The 24,936-nt window shown below is 37.8% G+C and overlaps 1 protein-coding gene across 6 annotated transcripts in view; it reads right to left on the bottom strand.

The window, feature by feature from the left end:
* Positions 1–24,333, bottom strand: part of TRMT11 (tRNA methyltransferase 11 homolog) — a 64,958-nt gene extending 40,625 nt beyond the window's left edge. The window contains exons 1-6 of one of the 6 annotated variants that reach the window (XM_043999616.1): positions 24,226–24,333; positions 14,134–14,168; positions 12,182–12,255; positions 3,180–3,261; positions 2,999–3,091; positions 2,753–2,887 (exon numbers count right to left, since the gene is read on the bottom strand). In XM_043999616.1, coding sequence (XP_043855551.1) covers positions 2,753–2,887; positions 2,999–3,091; positions 3,180–3,261; positions 12,182–12,204 — 333 coding nt within the window. In that variant the 5' untranslated portion in view covers positions 12,205–12,255; positions 14,134–14,168; positions 24,226–24,333. Of the gene's footprint in view, positions 1–330; positions 398–2,752; positions 2,888–2,998; positions 3,092–3,179; positions 3,262–12,116; positions 12,256–14,133; positions 14,200–24,225 lie in introns of those variants that run through there. The other 5 variants (XM_043999617.1, XM_043999618.1, XM_043999621.1 and 2 more) reach the window with 5 other exon arrangements.
* Between the last annotated feature and the right edge of the window lie 603 nt (positions 24,334–24,936).

Raw genomic sequence — 24,936 nt, 5'->3', positions numbered from 1 at the left:
GGTGGCACAGTGGATAAAGCACCAGCCCTGGATTCAGGAGTACCTGAGTTCAAATCTGGCCTCAGACACTTGACACTTACTAGCTGTGTGACCCTGGGCAAGTCACTTAACCCTCATTGCCAGCAAATAAATAAATAAATAGATAGACAGATAGATAGATAGATAGATAAATAAATATAATATGAAAAAAAAAGAAAAGAAAAAGATCTGGGGATTTTAATGAATGGCTAGCTCCATATAAGTCAGGAGTTTGATTAGCAGACAAAAAAAATGCAGTTTTGAGCTATTTTAAAAGGAGAATAGTTTCCACAAATAAAGAAGTTATAGTACCTTTGTAATATGTCCTGGTTATATCACATCTGGAGTATTAGATAAAGAGGTAGGTGAGAGGTCTTGAGGCCATGTCATATAAAGATCTGGTGATGTTTAGCCAGAAGAAGAAAAGAATAAGTAGGACATAACAGTAATTTTCAAGTATTTGAAGGGCTGGACTGTGGAAAAGTGATTAGGCTTGTTTTATGTGGCCTCATGGACCAAGGGTACGAGCAATGCGTAGAAGTTGTGAAAAAAAAACACAACAATTTAGGCTTGACGTCAGGAAAAAATTTCTTAATAAAAGTTGCTTGCTCTTTTTGTGGTGGCAAAGAATTGGAAACTGAAGGGATGCCTATCAATTAGGGAATGGTTGAACAAATTGTGGTATATGAATATAATGGAATACTATGTGCTATAAGAAATGATGAGCATGTGAATTTTTAAAAAACCTGGAAAGAATGACAGGAACTGATGCTGAGTAAAGTGAGAAGAACCAGGAGAACATTGTACACAGTGACAGCAACACTGTGTGATAATCAGTTATGATTAACATAACTCTTCTCAGCAACACAATGATCTAAGACAATTCCAAAAGACTCATGATGGAGAAAGAATTAATGGAGGCTGAATGCAGATCAAAGCATACTATTCTTACTTGGGGGGGGGGGGAGAAGGGTGTTCATGGTTTTTCCTTTTTATGCTGTTTCTTTTTTCACAACATGACTAATGTGGAAATATGTTTTACATGATTGCACATGTATAACCTACATCAAATTACCTGCTGTCTTGGGAGGAAGGAGCAGAAGGAGGAAGAAAAATTTGGAACTCAAAATCTTTCAAAAAATAAATGTTGAAAATTGTCTTGACATGTAATTGGAAAAATTAAATACTATTGAACAGAAAAAGTTTCTCAAAAGCAGAATAGGCTATCCCTGGGCCCTTCATTTGACTGGCTGACTATTCGTCAGCTATAGTAAACTGTGGATTGCTTTCTGGTATATGTTGGACAAGATGGCCCCAAAGATCTCTTCCAACTCTAACAAGTTTGTGATTCCATGACTCAGATTCTCTCCAATTCTCACTGTTTTAATCTTTCCTTTTAGTAAAGGTAATGGAGGTAGTTATGGAAAAGTTCCTTACCTATTGCAAGACATCTTTACATTCCTTTTATTATTCCCAAAACCTAGTCAGATTTGAGCTTGGAATAGAATCAGCATTAATATCAAAAGTACATACATAACCTCCAACCAATGGAAATAATTTACTTTTTCCATATCCATACTATTCAACAGTAAAGATTCAGTTAACACTTGCTATGGAATCCTTCTCACTCAGTGATTTTAGAATAAACTACTCTCTAATAACTATCCTTGTATTTTGGATGGAAGAGACAAGAAGACATAGTGGAAAGAGGGTAAAGGGCGCTGGACTTAAGAGTTCTTTCCCTTTTAATAGTTATGTATGACCCTGGGCAAGTCATTTTACCTTTAATTGACCTCTGGTCCCTCATCTAGAAAATAGGGATAATGTTACTTACACAATGTACTTCATAACATTATTGTAAGGAAAGTACTTTTTAAACTATAAAGCATTTTATAAACCTGAACTATTATTATGGAGAACCAATAAAAAGAAAGGTCTCTATGATTGAGGTTCTTGCCTAAAATGACACAAGAACTCTACCTTTTTATCACTTTTGTACAATATGGTTTTTCTTCACATCTTGTCTTGTTTCTTGGGCACAATTCATAATTGTGTCTGGGGCACAAACAGCACAGTTCTAATAATACCAGTGAGTTTGGGTTACCTACTCATTCAGGTACCTACTCATTACCCTCTATCCACTGGGTTACTCGATTTCTTCTCTGAGTCATGGGGGATGGGGAACTTCTCCTGACTTTGTCCTATAAATACCTGGATCCTTATCAGGGGCTGGGATCTAATTAAAATTCTATCTCCCACCAAAAAAAAAAAATTCTATCTCCACTTAAGTAAAAATTCTTGGTTTTTCTGTACTGTGGGCCTCAAAGGAATGGGGCAACCTAGAGGAAAAGCCAGCATCTATTGTTTAGGGTCTGGATATAGAAGCTTTCCAGTAACTGGACTATGGTGTCTTGTCAGATCAACACAGATATTTCATATAGATTGCCCACTTGGAATTTGGAGTAAACTCTAGATAACACCTCAGTCCAAGTCAAGAAAAGGGGGAACTTTTCCCACACAAAAAAACAAAAAAACAATACTTCATCCTATTTACTACTTCCAAGTCTGAATCTCTACCTCTCCCTACTTACTGTATATACCTGGACAAGTGTGTACTCAATTTTTAGCTGTAATAGTTTGGTTCTTTTAAGTTTTTAATTAAAAAAAAAGAATTGAATTTGTTGTGCTAATTTTTTAAAAGATAAATAAAATTTGAAGATGTAATGCTACTTACCCATCTACCAAAATAAATATTAAGTGGTTTCTCTGGGATATGATTTGGATCCAAGCCATAGTCTTCCAGGATAGAAAATATATGCTGTGGATCTTTTAAATTCACCTTTCCTTCAAATGGCAGAAATTCAAGTGCCTAAAAGAAAAACAAATTCTAACATCCTAGTAAACCTTAAAATAAATGTCATCACAATATTTCAATAACTGTTATGCTGAGTTAAAATTATATATTTTTAAGTCTACTTACATCTATTCGCTTGATTTTTTCTTCTTGTGTTAATGTTTTATTAAATGTGTGAATCTTTATTTTATATGTGGTATCTGGATGTAGAAATGGAGCCTAAAATAAAACAGATTTTTTTTTTAAATGTCTGACAGTTCTACTTCAACTGTATGCATTCTTTTGCAAGAAACAACTTAACACATACCATCTTTTCCATGGGATAACTTTTTAGAGAATTGTATAGTTCTTCTGGAGATTTTCCTTGACCCCATAGTTCAAATATAGACCTGGAAATTTCAAGATCAAAGTTATTTTCAGCTTGAAAAAATTCGCCACAAAAAATATAACACTGATTTTACCCATTTTATAAGCAATTGTTTCCTTCTCTTTCATTACTATACCTTTAAATAAAAGACTTGGCTCCTACAGTTTCATATAATTCTGCTTCTCCAGCATCTAGATTTGGAGATTGAATTGTCATCAGCCTAAATACAAACATTATCTGAAGATATACATAGCAGGAAGGAAAAAACCTTTTCTCAAATAAAATAAGAATTATTTAAGCACTTATTATAGGACAGGCACAGTACAAAGATCTAGAGATATAAACAAAAAACAAAAACAGTCTCTGCCCTTAAAGAGTTCACAGTCTAAGAGGAAAGACAGCATATGCAAAAACCAGCACATATAAGCCTGATAAATATAGATAAAAGGTATCCTTAGAGAGGAAGGCACGACCCTGGGAGGAAAATGATAGCGGAGAGATTTTCTCACCTCCACACCTCTAAAAGACATACTGCTAAATCTTCAAAGCCAGAATAAGAAAATTAGGCTGGTTATGTTAGAAAAAATTATTTCCACCCCCCCAGCTTCTACCCAGTTTTTGATATTTCTTCTCCAAAGCCATATAGAAAGTATCCCTCTGATGTAAGTTTTCTCTGATTGGTTCATAAATCTACATGGTACCTAGTAATATTCAAAAGTGTAATCTTGCCAATAATTCAAATTAAGAATGTTTGAAATTTAGACACACAACATAATTCATATACAATATAAATCATCAAATTATAATAAACTTTAAGAGGCATTGAAATGACCTCAACTTGTTAATTATGCTTAACACTTCTTAAAATTTATTGGGCTTTAAAAATATTTTTGTCAGAGTGGTATTCGGAGTAACAGCATTTTATATACTCCATCCTTTTTCCTTTCTCTTTACAGATAGACAAGATAGTAAGGAAAAAATTAGTGAATACCTTCTTCAAACTTTTCCCCCCACCATCTGAAGAATAAGACGGTGTGAGAAATTTGTTCAAATCTAGCCTCAAATACTGACTAGCTATGTGACCATGGACACATCATTTAACCTTTGGGCACCAAAGTTTCCTAATCCATGGGGCTTTAGGAATGGGCCCTGTGATTCAGGGAAGTCCCAGATGAGGAAACTACTGCTCTTACAGTCTTAAAGAATTGCCAAAAATATACAGAGGTTAAGAGATTTGCTCAGGGTCACATAGCCAGGAGGAGTCTCACTAATGAGCGAAAAGGTCTTCCTGCCTTTAAGATCAATTCTCTATCTTCTATAGCACACTGCCTCTTACTTAAAATGGGGATAATAGGAGCACTTACTTTATAGGGTTGTTGTGAAGATGAAATAACATATGTAAAGTATTTTATAAATCCTAAAGCAGTACATGAATGTCGGCTATTATAGTTATATGTGGCTAAGATCATATATCATGATATTATTGTTATACACAATCATATCTCATAATGATGATTATAGCTATGTGATCCTAGGAAGTCACACTCTAAGCACATTAATCAGGTGTAAAACAGGTATAACAGTACTATATCTATCTCAAAAATTCTGGTGAGAAAGGTGTTTTGTACATCTTAAAGCACTATGTTTAGCTGAATTATTAATTGTTAATAGTAATATTTACACAACAAGGCATTATAGCAAAATTGATAGCCTCAGAGTCATGGAAACCTAGGTTCAAGGATATAATCTCTTTATTTCCTATTGAATATTATAAGAGAAATTTGGTTTATCCTTAATATTGAACTTGTTACAATTTCAACTACTACTACTACTACTACAGATTATGAAGAAGTTCCACTTTTTTTCTCTAAAAGTCTTTTGACACATATTGTCTTTGTGATGCTGAACATGTCACTCAATCCCATCATGCCCCAAGCAATTCTCTAGACTCAAGATGAAAAAACAATTGCCAAGCTACACTTGTAGTGGGAATTCCCTATACCAATGAAATCAGAGGGTCAAACCCCAAAACTACATATGTAATTGTTTTAATGCAAAAAAATGGCAGCTTAAAAAATTCCTCCTGAATAATCCAAATATTCTTTTGGAATTGCTTTTACTCCCATTTCACAAATGTACATCTTATAGAGCACTTTACTATTTACAAAATTCTTTCACATGTAATACAATAGAAAGATGATGATGACTCTGGAGTCAAAGAACTTGGGTTCAAATCCCATTCATTCTTACTAGCTGTATTAATTTAGGCAAGACATTTAACTTCTGTGTGCCAGAGTTTCCTCATCTGTAAAAGAAAGGATTTATACTATGTGGCTTCTAAGGTCCCTTATAGCTTTAAATCTATGATCTTGTGAGCTCTAGAGCTCTATGAAGTTGGAAACGCAGGCTTTATTATCAATATTTTACAAATGAGAAAACTAAGGGCCAGAGTAGGTGACACACTCATGCTCACACAGCAAATAGGTATTGACAAGAGACCCAAATCAGGTCTTCTGACTCAAAGAGTCCTGCCTTTTCTACTACACTGGGCTCCTTCTTTAATAATAATAATAATAATAATAATAATAATAATAATCTCTTACATTTGTACAGTGTCCATTTTCCCTGAATGAGTTAACATCAATAAGAATTCTATCAGGAAATTCAACATTTTAAGATAGTCTGCTCTAAAGAGGCTTTTTCCTCATTCAAGATGATTTTTCACAAATGAGCCTTAAAATTACTATATTTGGACATTAACTTAATATTTATTAAATGGTATTGATAGATCTAACCATTTATATACATATATAATATAATATTATATATACACACACACACAATATATGGGGGGGGCAATGAGGGTTAAGTGATTTTCCCAGGGTCACACAGCTAGTGTCAAGTGTCTGAGGCCGAATTTGAACTCAGGTCCTCCTGAATCCAGGGCTGATGATTTATCTACTGCGCCAGCTACCTGCCCCTATCTTCTAACCATTTTAACAAAGAAAACTAATAGTAGGCTATCACTTATATTTAAAACTGTATCACTAAAACTTTTAAAAAGGATCAGTCTTCAAAAAGCCTTTGTTGATATAGTTCAAGATGGAAAAAGAATTTCAACCTGACAAAGAAAAAGGTAATCAACTAAAAGGTTTGTCATTTGATTACTAAATTCAATTATCTAAACAGTAACCAAATGCTGAATTAACTCTGAAAAAGAAAAAGCAATTTCAGGGCAGTGTTTCACTGTCTGCAGTTTTGAAAGGTCCTAACTCCTGAGTAAGCTATAACTTCTAAACAATTCTATTAAAACATCTAAAACCAGGGGCTTCCAATCTTTCAGCCATGGAGGTATATGAACCTACCCATATACCAAGTATTGCCATTTTCTCATATTTTTTTTTTTAGTCTGTAGATGCAAACAGTAGAACTATCTGTGAAATTTGCAGAATGTTTTGACTTTTTAAAAAAGATCCCCATATTCAAAAAGAGGTTAGGAGTGACTGCAAAATAGAATGAACACAAACTAAAAGCTATTACTTTTCCTTTATTTCAGTAAATTTTAAAATATCCTTACATGTATATGCAACAAAACACTTTTGTTATCAGTGCTCATTCTTCCACTGAACTTATTGTAGAAGGAAATAGACAATAATTCCTCACTTATATGTTAACCTCGACTATCTAAGATTTTGTCAAGAACCATTAAGCAAAAAACATCTCTAAGCAATCCATAGGCAAAGTGTTCACAATGCCTCCAAACCTCACTGTAAAGCAAAAGGGTTGAACAAAATGGTCTCTAAGGTCCATCTTCCTTCTAAGAACTACAAATAATTATGAAAAAACAGATTTTACTAAGTCCATCCTCCAAAGTTCATGTGCTTTACTTACAGAAGAATTCTGGGCCACCATTTAGAGTTTATTTATCTTTTCATATATACATATACCTTTTAAGTTATATACACTTTTCTAAGAAGTTTGGTTATCTGGTATTCAGGGCCATCGCAAATTAAAAGACTCAAATTAAAAAGGAAAGATGGTTGCCAGGGAAAATTGCCCTGATATTCTAGAAGCAGAAGGTAAAATAGAAATTGAAAGAGATTCCCAAATGAAAACTCCCAGGAATTTTATAGCCAAATTCCAGAGCTCCCAGGTCAAAGAGAAAATATTGCAAGCAACCAGAAAGAAACAATTCAAGTACTGTGGAGCCACAGTCAGGATAGCACAAGATCTAGCAGTTTCTAAATTAAAGGATCAAGGGCATAGAATACAATACTCCAGAGGGCAAAGGAATTGGGATTACAACCCAAAATCACCTACCCAGAAACTTTCAGGGAGAAAAAAAGGAACTTCAATGAAAAAGAGAACTTTCAGACATTTGTGATGAAAAGACCTGAACTGAATAGAAAATTTGACTTTCAAATACAAGACCCTAGAGAAGCATAAAAAGGTAAATAGAAATTAAGAATTAAAATTAAAAGAAATTAAGAGGGATGTTAAAAGGTCAAACTGCTTACATTGCTACATGGGAAGATGATACATCTAACTCATAAGAAATTTCTCAGTATTAGGGCAGATGATAGAAATAAATTTAGACAAAGGGCACAGGTGGGAATTGATTATGAAGGGATGGTATCTGTAAAGCATTTATTTTTTGTTCATCTTTTTTTTTTTTTTTGTGGGGTGGTAAGAGTTGGGTGACATGCCCGGGGACAAGCAATGGGGTGAGTGTCTTCTGTCTGGGGCTGGATTTGGGCTTGGGTCCTCCTGAGTCCAGGGTGGGTGCTTTGTCCACTGTGTCACCTAGCTGTACCATGGTGACATCTTTAGGGTAAAATTGAGGGGTGAGAGGACTGCACTGGGGGAGGGGAAAGGGGAGAGGTAGAATGGGGTGAAATCCCACGTGAAAGAAACAATAAAGGGCTTATGGAGTGGGGGGAGAGATGAAGGAGGAGCCGGGCAGTAAATGAACCTTACACTCATCAGAATTGGCTCAAAGACCTTAATCTCATCAGAGTTGGCTCAAAGAGAGATGAACATATACACTCAATTGGGTGGAATAATCTATCTAACCCTTCAGGAAAGTAGGGGGGGAAGAGAGAGGGGTGAAAGAAGGGAGGGCAGATTGGGGGAGGGGGCAGACAGAAGCAAATTCCCTTTGAAGAGGGATATGGTGAAAGAAGATAAGAGTAAATATCATGGGGAAGGGAATAGGATGGAGGGAAACAGTTAACAATAGTAACTGTGAAAAAGAGAAAAGGAAAAAAAATTGTACAAAAAAATATTTATAGCAACAATTTTGGTGGCTAAGAATTAGAAATCAAAGGAATGCCCATCAAATGGGGAATGACTAAACAAGTTGTGGTATATGATTATAATGGAAAATTATTGTGCTATAAGAAATGACAAGTTGGATGATTTCAGAAAAACCTGGAAAGACTTATATGAACTGATGTATAGTGAAGTGAGCAGAAACAGGAGAATATTGTGCAGTGACAGCATTATTGTTCTACGAGCAAGTGTGAATGACTTAACTACTCTCAACAATACAATGATATAAGACAATCCCAAAGGACTAATGATAAAGCATGCTATCCAGCTCCAGGGAAAGACTGAACAGACTGAAGCATAGTATTTTGCATTTTCTTTTTTTTTTTAATTGAGTCTTCTTATAAAATGACTTATGTGGTAATGTTTTACATAATTGTAATTGCATAACCTATATCTGATTGCTTACCACCTCAGGGAGGGGACGGGGGAGGGAGGGAGGGAATAAGAATTATAGAATTTGGAACTCAAAACTTTAAATACATAGAGTCTTTAAAAAACAAACTTCCCGGGGGAGCTAGGTGGCGCAGTGGATAGAGCACTGGCCCTGGATTCAGGAGGACCTGAGTTCAAATCTGGCCTCAGACACTTAACACTTACTAGCTGTGTGACTCTGGGCAAGTCACTTAACCCCAATTGCCTCACACACAAAAAAAAAAACCAACTTCCCAGTTCTGCAGTCAGTGAAATGAAATGGAGAGTTGTTTTTGATAATAGAATAGAGTCCTGCCTAAAGAAGAGAGCCAGCTATGAAAGAAGAATCTAGTTCTTGAGGGAATGTTTCTTTGCCTTTTCCTCTACTCCTCTTCCAGAGTACATGAGTGAGACAGAGCAAAAGAGAAGGGAAGAAAGAAGATAGGATCTTTCTCTTTCTCCTCCCCTCTAGTGTCAATAACCAACCAAGGGTCAGTCCAGGAAGTCCAGCTGTGGAACTGAATTGAACTGCTGAGCAAAAATAGGTTTAGGGTGTCCTGCTGAACAAATTAACTACCAAAGATGCTGAGCCAGGGGGGAAAGTATGAAGATATGATAAAGAAAGAAAAGACATTAGGGGTCTGCAGTTCTAGAGGTGTGAGTAGCTTTGTCCAAGGGCATTCTCTTTACGTGTATCTCTATACTATCATAATCTAAATGGGTGCCTAGTCTTCTTATTTATTATTTGTATTTTTATGGGTGTATGCAACAGGTTTAAGAGGGGAATGTTCCATAGCTACTGTTCTTACTAAGCTGTATCAATAAATGACTTGTTTTAAACTTTAAAAAAAAAAAGGGAAAGAAGGATGACTAAATACAGGAACAGGAAAGTAGTAAGAAAAAATTACAGTTAACAGCAAAGGAGGAGAGAAAATATGTAAACAGCTGAGAAAAGAATTAAAGAAACTGAGATTCTGAGGTTATTCATTGTAGGACTATTCAACATATAGTCTTACACATCTCTCTAACCCTTATATCACAATATAACACAATAACTAATGATCATGATGATGACCCTGAATCAGTAAGCGACAAATTATGTAAAAAAGCTCTTTACAAACATAAAAATATGTCATATTGTTCAGAAACTTGCCATTTTTTAAAAGGTTCCAATAAAAAGTCTGGATGGTAAAGGGAAAACTGCTCGTATATACAAAAGTTCGCTTATAAGGCTAATATTTCCCTTTTCCATTGAACTTACTGAGACAACGGCTAGACAATAACACCTCACTTATCTGGTAATATGAAGGAATCCTTTATGTGTAACACTTTGTTCCCCAAAGTTGCCAAGTAACAGAATTATTACTTCACATAGTCACAATGTAAAAAATAAACAGATCTAATACATGTGATTGATGGTAGCAGTACATGAAACCCAGCTAACTTAGAGAAAGATGGTTTTGGAATCCATTTCCCTGAATTCCAAATTCACCACCGAAAAGAATAAGGTGGATAGAAAATCTGTAACTAAAGATGCACTTTCTGTTATACAATTATGCATCCACAGTTCCAATATGTACCACAAATTAAGAGCTTTTATGTTTAAGAATCCTCAGCACCAGAGCAGATAAAATCATAGCTACCAAATCATGGTTTTAGAACATTTTATGTTTAAAAAATGACAACTTACAAAATAAGTTTATCAAAGAAATGTATTCATAATAATGTTACATATTAAAGGAAAATGACTAGTTAGGAGAAGAGGGTTTTCTAACAACAACAAGTTGAAAAAATTAGTTTCGAAGGTTTCAGTACTTTGTTTATGCATACCGTTCAATATCATAGCATTTTTATACAATAACAAAAATAACGGTTAGCATATATATATGGTAATTTAAGGTTTACAAAGTAAATGTATCTCATCACATATATGAGAAACCCACCAAAGTTATAATTAGAGACAGTCTGTAAAGATACATTCACACTGCAATACTTAATAGTACAATCTTAGATGAAAGAGATCTCTGAGCAATTTGCTGAAATATTACCCCCAAAACCTCAAGAATATCACAAAATGTCCAAGTTTCAAAAAGTTATATTATACTCTGACTTGAGAAAATGTAGTCTATTAAACATTTCTCTTGTTTAGTCATTTCAGTCACGTCCAACTTTTTGTGACCCCATTTGGCGTTTTCTTGGCAGAGATACTAGAGGGGTTTGCCATTTCCTTCTCCAGCTCATTTTACAGATGAGGAACTGAGGCAATAAGGGTTAAGTGACTAGCCTAGGGTCACACAATAAGTGTCTGAAGCCAGATTTGAACTCGGGAAGATAAGTCTTTCCAACTCCAGGCTACACCACCTAGCTGCCCATTCCATTAAATTATATGCTTATTAATACTGTTTGTTACATTTTCAAAAATATATTACATACCTATTTAGCAAAATAATCTGTCAATAATTAAATGCAATGGCATTTAGATTAGCTGTATAGGCAATTATACCATTACACTGTTAATATATGTATAAGACTATATACTTTGGCTTGCTGAGTATTTTTTTTTTAAGTGAGGCAATTGGGGTTAAGTGACTTGCCCAGAGTCACACAGCTAGTAAGTGTTAAGTGCCTGAGGTCAGATTTGAACTCAGGTCTTCCTGACTCCAGGGCCGGTGCTCTATCCACTGCACCACCTAGCTGCCCCTGCTTGCTGAGTATTTCACAACTGAAAATTCTTATAAACAAAGAATTAGCTTTCACTTAGTAATTCATTTCGCTAACAAATAAAGTTGGAAGAACAAATATGTTCAGGTAGTCCCCACTTTTCCCTGCCTTGTACTTTGTTGATGTGCTCATTCAACAGTATTTCACTTTTTTGTCAACCTCATCCATTCATTTTATCAGTTTCAGGATCTGAATCTCCAACTTCTACAGACTATTCCCTTCCCTTCCCCATGTAAACGTGCCTTTCTCATGCAGAAGCACCATCTAGTTAGACAGCAGGTAGCTGCTATTCATACAGCCTAGGGAATAAAAATGATTTCTATTTCTTCCTTCTGCTTTCAGATTAGTTTCCAGGAAAGCACTGTAGCCAAAAAAAAAAAAAAAAAAAAAAAAGCAGGGATTGCCTGTAATTACCCAGAGAACATTGTAGGTGGATGCACAAATGAGAGAAAATTACACCTTTTTAGAGTTGCTCTTACTTTGCACATACTGTCCGTTTCATTAAATTTCTGGCAATATCTTCTGAAGGAATGCTAAGAATCCAAAATGGAGACTGAAACAGAAACAATAAAAACAGTAAGATAAGTTGTTTCTATGTGGCCCTAAGTTTTGGTACTGAAAAAGATGAAGAGTTCTCATTTGCCACTTTTATAAGGAAAACACAGAAGCCTATGCCATGGTTTTTAAGAAGCAAAACAATCAACACCCAAACTTGACCTTTCTACAATGACCAGTTGGATATAATAGTGGAGCATTGGTAAACCAGTCTAAATAATGTTAAGGATCATTTCATTAAGATTCTTTCTCATTCACCCTCTATGAAGAAATATCTGTTTCTTAAAGATTGAATTGTGAACATTTCTCTGGAATATAAATTACCTCTTAAATTATCCTACAGCATAATTAAGATAATAATAAGTGACATTTATTATTAAGGTTTGCAAAGCACTTAACATATATTCTATCATTTAAGCTTTATAGCAGGTATTATTCCCATTTCATAGATGAGGAATCAGACACCCAAAGAGCTTAAGTCTCTTGCCCAAGGTCACCTAACCAACAAATTTTTGAGGCAGGATTTGAAAACCAGGTCTCCCTAACTCCAAATGCAGCACTCCATTCAATTACATCATGTTACCTTTCAGGAGAGTATTTAAATGACATATCACTTGCCATTTTCTAATTCTTACAATTTTACTTTGAATTTTACTACATTTAATTTCCCTTAAAGCACTGATCCTCCAATAACACCCCACCCTGTTGCTTCACTGGGGCATGGTTGGCCCTGGGTTCTAGAAAAGCAAGTCTAAACAATTTGAAAAAGCTTTGAGAATGGAACTTGTGACAGACTTTATTTCTGTTAGTGGAGGACCATACTAATTAAGTTCAGAGAGAGTGCCCTTGGCCACAGTACCTCACATAAATACTGGTGACAAATGCTTGGAAAACCTTTAATGTGCAATGGTACAGGAAACCCCTACAAATTATGGAACCATGAAATGTTTCAAAAAAGCTCTAAGTCATTAACTATTTGTTGTTGTTCAGCCATGTCCAACTCTTCATGACCCCATTTGGGGTTTTCTTGGCAGACATAGTGGAGTGGTTTGCCATTTCCTTCTCTAGCTTACTTTATAGATGAGGGAACTGAGGAAAACAGGGTTAAGTGACTTGCCCAGAATCACACAGCTGGTGTGTCTATGGCCAGATTTAAATCCATGAAGATGAATTTTCCTGACTCCAGGCACAGCACTCTATCCACTGCACCACCTAGTTGCCTATTAAATATAAAATACCAAATTTATTACTTTACCCTCTTGAATAATGGCATATGTTAATTTTTTTAATTAGAAAAAGAAGTTTACAATCCAGTAGTAATGAATATTAATTCATTCTCATTCTTTAAAACAATAGTAAATCAATAGAAGATAGAATTCTCTTCAATAGAAAGACACTGTAAGAATTAGACTTCTATAAGAAATGGAAAATTAAGTAAAAATAAGTCCAGGAGTAAAAAAGTATTTTTTAATAGGTCTTTACCAAAGATTCTTAATCTGGGGCCCATGATTTTATGTTTTGGGTTTTTTTTTTATATTTTGATAACCTCATTTCAATATAAGTAGTTTCCTTGGTACCTGTATATTTTATGAATGTAAGTAAAAATAATAGTCTGAGAAGGGGCCCATAGGTTTCATTAGATTGTCAAAGGGGTCCAGGATACAAAAAAAGCTTAAGAACCCCTGGTATAAACTAAGGTTTTCAAAATTTGAAGATGCTTTTTCAAAATATGCTTTATTGTTTAATAACACCTAAAATTTTAAAACGCTCTCCCAAATATAAAGTGTTCCCAAGAAAATATGGTTTCTTCCAGTAAAAAGCTAGCATTGATATATACTACACATAGTTTTGTGAATAAGATAAATTCTCAACTTACTTTTCCATGAATTTCCTGATGGGGGCTGAATCGACCTCCAAAAAGTGAAAGTAAAGATTTTATTTCCTGTTGTGAAAATTATTGGGGAAATTCAGTTTATTCTTTATATTAAAGTTGTTACAATTTCAATTACTACTTCTACAGATTCTGAAGTTCAATGTTTTTCCTCTAAAAATACAACCAGGGCATTACAATACACATGCAAATATATACATATATATACATATACATGGGGGGGTATACCAAGGTGATGAGGGAATTGTGTAACGATTGGAATGATGCCACCTGCTGGAGACCTACTGTAGAAGAGTTCCACCCATGAAGTGAAGGTTTTTGAGGGCAAGACCAGGAGTCTTTTCTTTGGCGTCAGGAAGTGACGCGGGCGAGTGGGAGGAGGAAGGAAGAGACTGGCGCTTGGTCTCACACTCTTTCCTTGGGACTCTGGTGGAGAGCGGAGCTAGAAATGTGCTCTCCCTTTAATAGATAGGAATCTAGGCCTTTCTCTCTCTCTTTACCAAATTCTTATTCTCCTTAATAAACGCTTAAAAGTCTAACTCTTGCTAAAGCTTATAATTTATTGGCAACCACTCATTAGATATTTTAGATAGACTAGCTAGAATTTTAGCCCTTAACAAATTGTGAGAATTAAGAGAACCATACTGACTCCACTTTGTGACTCAATTCTGGATCTAGTTCAGTTCCCTTTCTATTCAGTCATGGGTCTAGTACATTTTCTCTATTATGACAAAACTTTGATCAATTATGGGAATTATGAGAAAACTTTATTGCATTATTTGAATCTGCCCCTGCCAGGCTGGGAAGCTGGACTACCTCTACCTGCTGGTTATGCTGAACCAGAAACCCATTCAGATCCAAAGACTGATGCAAGGAGTTTTCTCAAGCATTATCCAGTATCCATTTATTGTCTATCTCAAGCAATCCATATGTCTTATTTGAAAGCTGGCCTTGGACTGGTCAATGAGTTATTGTTTCCACGTTCCTTTGATTGAATACAGACAGTTTGAGGGTATGGGACACCTCTTTTTCTTATTTCAGGGAAATGTACCTATTTGGTCTCCCCATCCTGTTTTGTATCCTGCTTATTGTTATCTTTTAATGCATAAAATCTGTCTCCTCCTGTATTCAGAATCCCATGCCAACCTGAACTGGCCTGGTCCCAGTTTGTTATGCAATTGGCATGTACTGCTTAATAAACTGATATGCTCAAAAGCTCAAACCTTTGCTTCCTCAGTCAATTCCTCTTTTACCTGCTACAGTGTGAAATAGTATGACATGTGCCTTTTAAGTCAGGAATGCCAGGTTCAAGTGCCATGTCTGATACAGATGGGCTGTTACCATGGACATGGTTTTGGGGTTTTTTTGCAGAGCAATGGGGGTTAAGTGACTTGCCCAGGGTCACAGAGCTAGTAAGTGTCAAGTGTCTGAGGTCGGATTTGAACTCAGGTCCTCCTGACTACAGGGCCGGTGCTCTATCCACCTAGCTGCCCCTATAGACATGGTTTAAATCTCTCAGTGACTCAGGAAGTTTATTAATATTACAAATTATAGGCATATTGCTGATTAACACCAGAAAAAGGAGTTTCTACACCATGAGTTCCCAACAACAATGAAATGATAGATCTAGAGAAAACAAAATAGGAGATAATGTAATAATTGGGCAAATTGCTTAACCTAAGTTACCATCATCACCACCACTCAATTTCTTCGCTCTGTGAGAAAAAAATTATTAATAGTGGATTTCCTGGAGGACCCAGAGATCAGTTTCTCAGTGCTCCCCCCCATTCCATAAAGTCCAGTTCACCTTGATTTGGGACAAACCCAAGAGAACAAAAGAAATGGATATAGATATTTTTGTCAAGTTCAGTAAAGGACTGATAGGATCCACCGACAGGTAGATATGGGCTTTGCCTTAAGCAACTTGAGGAGGGTCTTTTGCATTCTTTTCCCTACTGTCATCTGTAGAGTTCATTTTAATGTGGACCCCCTTCAAATCATGTCAACCAATGGAATTGAATGATGCTAACCAATTAGCTTTGATCAATGTATAATGACCCACCTCTATCTAAAGAGGATAAAAATCCTGGAAAGAGGCCAGGAGTGCTCTTGGCTCTCTCTTTTAGGACAGCATGGGTCTTGTAAGTTTTCTGAACCCTCTTAAGTCTCTCTGGGAGGCAGCATGGGTATTCTAGAGCCTTTCTTCTGCTCATGCTAACTGCCATGCTGAAGTACTCTCCCTGCTTTCTCTACCATGCAGCCTGAGACCATGAGAAGTTAGAGAGACTCATGGTTAATCCTTTATTGGTACTATAATTTTAATAAATTAAAATATGCTTACCAAAAACTGATATCTATAGCAATAGTAATTATTTTTAAAAACACAATCCTACTCCAGGGCTACTGTGTCACTGAAAAAAAAATTCAGTGAAGATGATTTCACTCACAACATGTGTGTGTGTATAAAATAACAAAAATGGCTAACATTTATATAGTGCTTGCCGTATGCCAGGCAGTACTCTAAGGATTTTACAATTATTATCTCATGTGATCCTCACAACAACTTTGGGAGGTAAGTACTTTTATTTTCCTCATTTTACAGATGGGAAAACTGAAGCAAACAGAGGTTAAGTGACTTGCCCAGGGTCACACAGCTAGTAAATATGTGAGCCTAGATCTGAACTCAGATCTTCCTGACTCCAAGCCCAGAGCTCCATCCATTGCACACTCTACCTACACAATCTCAGATGATCCTTGCCCTAACTCTACCTTATCCAATCCCCATCTCATTCTAGACAGTGACTATTATAAATGTTGTCACAACCCCACCTTCCTAACTCCTTTACAGCAGATGACTGGGCATATTTCTTTGAGAAGGCAGAAGTCATTTGGTATGTACTCCATTCAATTCTGTTCAACACAACAAACATTTACAAAGCTACTATCATGGCCAATGATGATGCATGCTACCCACATCCTGGAAGAATGGCGATGGACCCAAGATGCAAAACAAAGTACATATTTTCAAACTTGGTCAATGTGAAAATTTGTTTTGCTGGACTTCATATTTGTAACAATAATTTATTTTGTATATGGGGAGTGGAAGAGAGAGAAATGGGGTAGGCCCAGTCCCTGGCTCATTTTTTCAATGCACAAAAGAGTTATGGGATGGTGCACACGTCTATAATCCCTGCTAGAGAGTAGACCGAGGCTGGTACAGCTTGTGAGCTTAGGATTCTGAGCTTCAGTAGGCTAAATCGACTGCACATGTTCAGCATTAATATGTTGCGGAATTCAAGAGAGGTTGTAATGCAGAGAGGACAGAACAAGATGACTGGAATGGGGGAGTGTGACTGAGCCTGTGAGCAGCCCGTGCAATTTCTGTTTAGGTGAGATAGGGAGATTCAGTCTTTAAAAGGAGAAAAAAAAAAAAAAACATTCACTCTAAGAAGAGAAGTCCAAAAAGAATCACAGACAAGCAGAACCACTCTGAAAATTACACTGAATTTATTATAAATTTTCAAAAAAAAAAAAGCTGTATATAATAGATATACAGTTTCATGTACCATCCCCTTTTTTCTGTTCTACTATGTACTTTTCAACTATGTAGGAAATGATCATTTTATTTGATGTTAAGTTCAGAATATTTTTTTAAAAGCCTCCATTATGAGCAAAACACTATGTCAGGTGCCAGGGACATAAAAACAAAAGAGGCAATATTCTGTTAAGGGCTAAAATTCTAGCCAAACTGTCTAAAATATCTAATGAGTGGTTGCCAACAAATTATAAGCTTTAGCAAAAGTTAGACTTCTAAGCATTTATTAAGGAGAAAAAGAATTTGGTAAAGAGAGAAGGAAAGGCCTAGATTCCTATCTATTAAAGGGAGAGCACATTTCTAGCTCCACTCTCCACCAGAGTCCAAAGGAAAAGAGCCCGAATCAGAGCCCCCAGCTCTTCCTTCTTCCTCCCACTAGCAAACATCACTTCCTGACGCCAAAGAAAAGACGCATGTTCTTGCCCTCAAAGACCTTCCTTTCATGGTGGAACTTTTCTACAGTTAAGTCTCCAGCAGGTGGCGTCATTCCAATAGTTACAATTCCCAGGCCTGACTCCTACTACAGTATAAAACGTATATGCAAATATATAGATAGAAGAAAACCTGAGAAAGGAGAAAACACTCCCAACCATAGTGGTCAAGAAAAAGGAGAGAGATCAAGCAAGGTTTTCCGTAGGCATCCATGTGCCTGAGCTGGGCCATGAAGGAAGCTAAGACTCTTATGCAGCAAAGGGGGGAAGAGAATGATTTCTAGGTATGACATGCATGTTGGTAAGAAGATGAGGTCAAATACCGGATACCTCATCCAAGGAACAGCAATTAGGCCACTTGAGCTAAAGAATGCAGTGCACAGAAGGGAGCAATATGAAACAGGTTTGGTTAAGTTGGAGAGTGATTTTTTTTATCAATTATTATTAGTCAAGCCAATCACTTTCCTAAATTGAACCATTCTTACATTTTCAAACAGGGAACTCAACTGCCCACACTCAGACTCCGGGTTTGTAATTAGTGAACATTCTCCTTACCACACCTGGCCCCAGACCTACCTTGCCATGTCCCAGCCATAGCCAAGTCATGCCATTGTCACACTCCTCCTTCCCCCACTTCCATCTCTAACTCAAAGAACAGTAATCAAATTATACTATCAGTTCTAAAAAGGATTTGCTCCAAGGACTCAATCACCATTCTCACTTACTTCTAAGTCCAAAACACTTCTCCTAGTCTACCACTCTGTACATAATTAAATTACCCTCTCAGAATAAAAGTATCTCAAAGTCATGGACTGTTCAGACTATCTGTATTAGACTCTCCAGCTCTTAATACAGAGTCTGGTACATGGTGAGCACTTAATTTGTGCACATGCATTGATGCATTGATGTACTGATGCACTGATGCATTCATTCATTCATTCATTCATTCCTAATATGATTCTACCCTGGTCATAGGGAAAAATTTGTAATGCTGTGCTATAGCAATTTTGCTGATATTTAATATTTTGTGTCAATATTTATTAGTATTATTGTTCTCTGTTTTCTCTTTCCCTGGTTTGGGTTTCAAAACCATACTGTACTCATAAATGAATCAAATAGAAGATGCTTTCTTCCCTATTTTTTAAACAAACCTCTTTAGCCTAGAAATTTCAATACATCCTTGGCTGTCTCACATTTGGATGCACCCTCTGTCCCAGCATCCTTCCTTCCCCCTCTGATTGGCTGGCTCCTCCTAGAACCTCTAATTTTTTTTTAACAGCTATGAAGTGAGGTTTATTTCAAGGATACACAAGAAAAGGAAGAAAAGCCACCCATTAGCTCATGAGCAGTCACTACAGACTTCAATCCATATAGTCTCAGCAATACAAATCATTTAGAGCCCTAGCTTCCTGATTCTGGGGAACATAACAATTCATCCAGAAATGCCAAGTGGAATTTAAGACACTACCCCACCATTCATTTGCTGATTGTAACTATGGTTCTCAGAGAAGGAAGAATTTATGCCCCATGGGTCTAGATAGAAATTTTAGCTTTTTTTTTTTTGGTGGGGCAATGAGGGTTAAGTGACTTGCCCAGGGTCACACAGCTGGTATCAAGTGTCTTTGGCCAGATTTGAACTCAGGTCCTCCTGAATCCAGGGCTGGTGATTTATACACTGCACCACCTAGCTGCCCCCTACATAGAAATTTTAGAAGTGTTCCTCCCCAACTACATGGTACATTAGGTGACACAGTGGATGAAGCACTAGCCCTGAAGTCAGGAGGACCCGAGTCTACTAGCTGTGTGACCCTGAGCAAGTCACCCAACCACAATTGCCCCAAAACATCCAGGGCATTCATTTTCCAGTCGTCCTGATGTATATCTTGCCACTGGACCCGGATGGCTCTGGAGTAGGGAATGAAGTTAGTGACCCTGTACAGCCCTCCCTCACTTAAATCCAATTCATAGCAAGTCATGACATCTGTCATGGTCCTTTTCAAGAATGAAGGACAAACAACACGGTAGAAGTGTCAGCCTACCCTGGCTTTTAGTAAAATCTTTAGACTTTACTTTTTCAAGTCGAGGTATTCTCTAACTAACCTTGCATAAGAGATCTGCAGAAGGGGTAGGAATAAGAGGTGAGAATGCAGTCTGGGGAGAGATGACTCCTGTATAATATAAACTTAAGATAGGAGAAGGGAATCTAGGTGATACAGGGCTGACCTAGAGTCAGAAAGACTCACCTTCCTGAGTTCAAATCTAGCCTCAGATACCTATTAGCTGTGTGACCCTGGGCAAGTCACTTACCCCTGCCTGCCTCAGCTGCTTATTTGCAAAACAGCTGAAGAAGGAAGTTACAAACCACTTAAGTATTTTTGCCAAGGAAACTCTAAATGAAATCACTAGAACCTCTATTTTAACAAAGAGGTCCAGGCATATCCAAGAGGCGGATTCTTTAAACTTTGTCTTCAACTCCTCTCCTCCCCTTCTCTTTTTTTTTTTTTTTTGTTTTTAGTGAGGCAATTGGGGTTAAGTGACTTGCCCAGGGTCACACAGCTAGTAAGTATTAAGTGTCTGAGGCCAGATTTGAACTCAGGTGCTCCTGACTCCAGGGCCGGTGCTCTATCCACTACGCCACCTAGCTGCCCCTCCTCCCCTTCTCCTTTAATTTTTTTTTTTTTGTAAGGCAGTTGGGGTTGTGACTTGCCCAGGGTCACACAGCTAGTAAGTTTCAAGTGTCTGAGGCTGGATTTGAACTCAGGTCCTCCTGACTCCCGAGCCAGTGCTCTATCTACTGCGCCACCTAGCTGCCCCAAATTTCCTTCTTTTTAAACATGCTATTTTCTTCCATTAAAGTGTAAGCTCCTAGGGCAGCTATTTTAATATTCAATAGAATTTGCTTTCAAATTTATCTAAGCAAGCAATTTTAATTTGAAGTTCATTTGTTGCTTGTTCAATTTCTGAGGCTGGGTTGTTTAGATTTGTTATTTCCTACATTTTTTAATAGCACATCATATTTTTGCAAATGTTCATTCATTTCAAGTAAATCTTCACTTTTGTTGTAATACAAAACAAAATCTTTTTGTTGTAATATCTAATAGTTTCTGAAAATGTATTTCCTCTCAAAACCAGAATGTGATCAGCTTTAAATGCCATACTAATGGACCTGCATTTTATCCTAAGACCCTAGGATTCATTAAAGATTTTTTTAAGAAGGGGAGTGAAATGATCAGATTTATACCTAAAGAAGATAATTCTGGTACATATATAGAGGACAGACTGGAGGACAGAGAGACGAAAAGCAAAGAGATTGATTAGGAAGCTATTAGAATAATCCAGGCAAGTGATGATCAGGGACTAAACTAGGGCAGTAGTTGGATTAGTTTAAAAAGAAAAGAAAGAAGGAAAACTGATGAGTGATATGGTAGAGGTAAAACCAATGGATATGGAAATGGTAAAACCAATGGAAAAACTGATTGGATATAGAGACTAAATATATATATAATATATATATGTATGTATATGTGTATATGTGTGTGTATATATTCAATAAACTGAGAGAAGGAAACATCCCTTGCATATAAAAGGCAAATATTTATTTAAATTAACTTTACATTGTGGTGATGATGACTCTCAGATGAAATGAGGAACTCTTCTCTCCCAAACTTGGCCCACATTCAAAATCTCAGGGTCATCCTTGACTCTTCCCTCAGCCACGATTTCCAATACTTTTGCCTGGCATTCAAGGTCCTCTACCATCTGATGCACCCTGTCTTTTTCATCCTCTACCTTCCACACATTCTAGCAAAAAATGAAGTCCTAAACACACACTTCCTTCCATGCTTTGATGCCTTTACTCATACTGTTCCCTATGCCTAGAATCCTCCCTCCCTCCTTAAACATTACTCTTCACCACACACTCTGTAGTCTAGCCATACTGACTTTCTTGATCTTATACAAAATGCTTCATTTCCCCTCTCCATGACTCTGCACTAAGCTGTCTGCCATGCCTGGAATACTTTCTTTACCTCATCTCTTGCAATACTTGGCTGGCTTGAAAACTCAGCTCAAGTGATATCCTCTTCATGAGGCTTTTTCTGGGTCACTTACCTGCTGGTACATTCTCCCCTTAGTTCTCTTGTTTCTGCAGTGTGTTTTATATATACCTACATAGGAGCATCATATCGCCTTCCTTAGATTGTAAACTCCTTGAAGGTAGAAACTGTCTATTGCCTTTGTATATACCCAGTGCCTAGTACACAGTAAAGTAATTCATAAATGCTTGCCTGATTTAATTGCCCTTTTTGCTTATGTCAGAAAACTACCTCTGAACATTCACTCAGGTACTATCTTGGGATTCTCTCTTCAATGTCTCTGGCAGGGCAGCTAGGTGGCGCAGTGGATAGAGCACGGGCCCTGGAGTCAGGAGTACCTGAGTTCAAATCCGGCCTCAGAAACTTAACTCACTAGCTTACTAGCTGTGTGACCCTGGGCAAGTCACTTAACCCCAATTGCCTCACTAAAAAAATAAAATAAAACAATATGTCTCTGGCATTGATCCCCTCCCTTCAATTTTCACGATCACCACGGCTAGACAGAAATACTGTCATGTTGCACAGTAGAAAGAGCATTGGATTTAAAGCCGGTGAATATGGTTCAAATTATGGCTCTGCTACCCTTAATTCTCAGCATTGTAGCTATGAGTAAAATAAGAGGGCCTGACATAATTAGAATATTGGAAATCTGAAGGAGACTCAGGTGCTCTAGCACTACTGAACTGTGATCTTAGGTGAACTGAACCTTTCTGGATTTCAGTTTTCTCCATTATTAAAATGTGGAAGTCAGGTTGTGAAGCTCAAATGCGATAATGGATTAAAATAACTTTGCAAATCTTTGAGCACTATGAAAATGCAAAATTATTAGTCAGTACCCTAGCCTCTAAGATACACATTCACAGGTTTAGAGTTGGAAGGGACTTGAGAGATCAACAACTTCAATACATAATAATAACTAGCTGTAGCATTTATATAGTACTTTAGGGCAGCAAGGTGGCCAGTGGATAGAGGGCCAGGCCTGCAGTCAGGATGACCCGAGTTCAAATTACAACCTCAGACACATGCTGGCTGTGTGACCCTGGACAAGTCACTTAACATTGTTTGCCTCAATTTCCTCACCTGCAAAATGAGCTGGAAAAGGAAAAGGCAAACCACTCCAGCATCTTTGCCAAGAAAACCCCAAATGGGGTCATTTAGAGTCGACCTGCTCTAACAACAAATACAGTACTGTGAGGTTTGCAAAGCTCATTGCCTGTCATCTCATTTTATCCTCACAACGACCTATGGGAGGTAGGTACTCTTATTCTCCCTTTTTTAGATGAGGAAACTGGGCCTTAGATTGGTTAAGTGACATAGCTAGGGATCGTCTGGGATGGAATTTGAACTCGGGTTTTCCTGATGCAAGTTCCACACTGGTAGCCCCTACCTGGCCCAATACATTTTCCAAATGAGGAAACTGAGGCTTAAAGAGGCAAAGGCCCAGAGTCACGGAACTAGTTAAATTCGAGGCCGGGAACTGCACTACAAATCCGGCATTCCCTCCATTTGGACCACACGGCCTCCCATCTTTGCATCTTCTTCCTATCGAACACCATACCCTACACAAGGCAAGAGGTTAATCAATGCTAGACAGGCGAAGCGAAAGTCTAGGGATCTGTCCCTAAAGTACCCTTGTTTCCCTCACAGCCCCGGGACCTGTGCCCGGCGGAAAAGTCCCTCAGGTCTGGTCGGAGACACGCAGGGGAGCAGGCTCCCAAGCCTGAAATTGGGCCGTCCGAGGCAGGAGGGGAGGAAGGTGGCACGCTCAGCCCGGCGCGCGCACGCGTGTTCCCGCTTCCTCCCTCATCTCCCCCGTCCCCCTCCCCACGAGGCCCGCCCCCGAGACCACCCCACTCCATCCCTCCCACCCCACCCCCCCGCGCGACGAAGCTGCGCGCGCCGCCCCTCCTCTCCAACCTCCCACTCAGACAACACGAGGAGGAAGCGCGGCACTAACCGGCAGCCGGAACTCCAGGTGCTCCTGCGCCAACAGAAGCAAATATCGGTTCAACATGCAGGGAAGCGCCATGTTGCCCCGCTACCGCCTCCACCTCCAGAGGCCGCCTTTTGCGCATGTGCGGGGGGGCGGGGCTTAGCCGGAGGCGGGGCTTTGGGCGGGGTGATCAGGTCAGAGGCCACGCCTTATGTTGGGGTGATTTGTTAACACTTTGAGGTAGAAGTGTTTCTGGGAGAATCTGAGCCCAGAATGTAGTCCAGTAGTACCCACTTCCCCTCTCTTTAACCAACATGTATGTTTAAGAGCTTCTTAGTGACCTTTTGTTTTCCTATCTCCTAGATTTCCCCCGTATCCCTCTCCTCTCCTCGCAGAAAGCTATCCCTAATGGTAAAGAATTAAAAGAAAAAATGTCAGCTAAACCAATGAATCTGGCTTTTTATGCATTGTTCCATACCCGTGAACCACCCTCCGTGCAAAGGGAAGGATCTTCCCATCTCTCTTTTGGGGGGAGGGTGAGCTTTCAATCAGAATGTATTAAGTCCAAAGTAAGTTAAAACCAGCTCTCAACTGGCAAGCCAATTGTTAATTTTCAGTGTGAGCATTTACACCTGGAATTGTGCAGTCCTACAAATCAGGACTTGATTGTCTAGACTTAAGAAAGTGTTAATAATGCTGATTAAATTTAAAAGTGTGTGCATACATTTTGCCCCA

This window comes from Dromiciops gliroides, chromosome 4 (genome assembly GCF_019393635.1).
Source record: "Dromiciops gliroides isolate mDroGli1 chromosome 4, mDroGli1.pri, whole genome shotgun sequence".
In the NCBI taxonomy this organism is placed as follows: Eukaryota; Metazoa; Chordata; class Mammalia; order Microbiotheria; family Microbiotheriidae; genus Dromiciops; species Dromiciops gliroides.
Note: the sequence above shows the minus strand (reverse complement) of the source record. Positions and strands in the feature narration are given on the sequence as shown.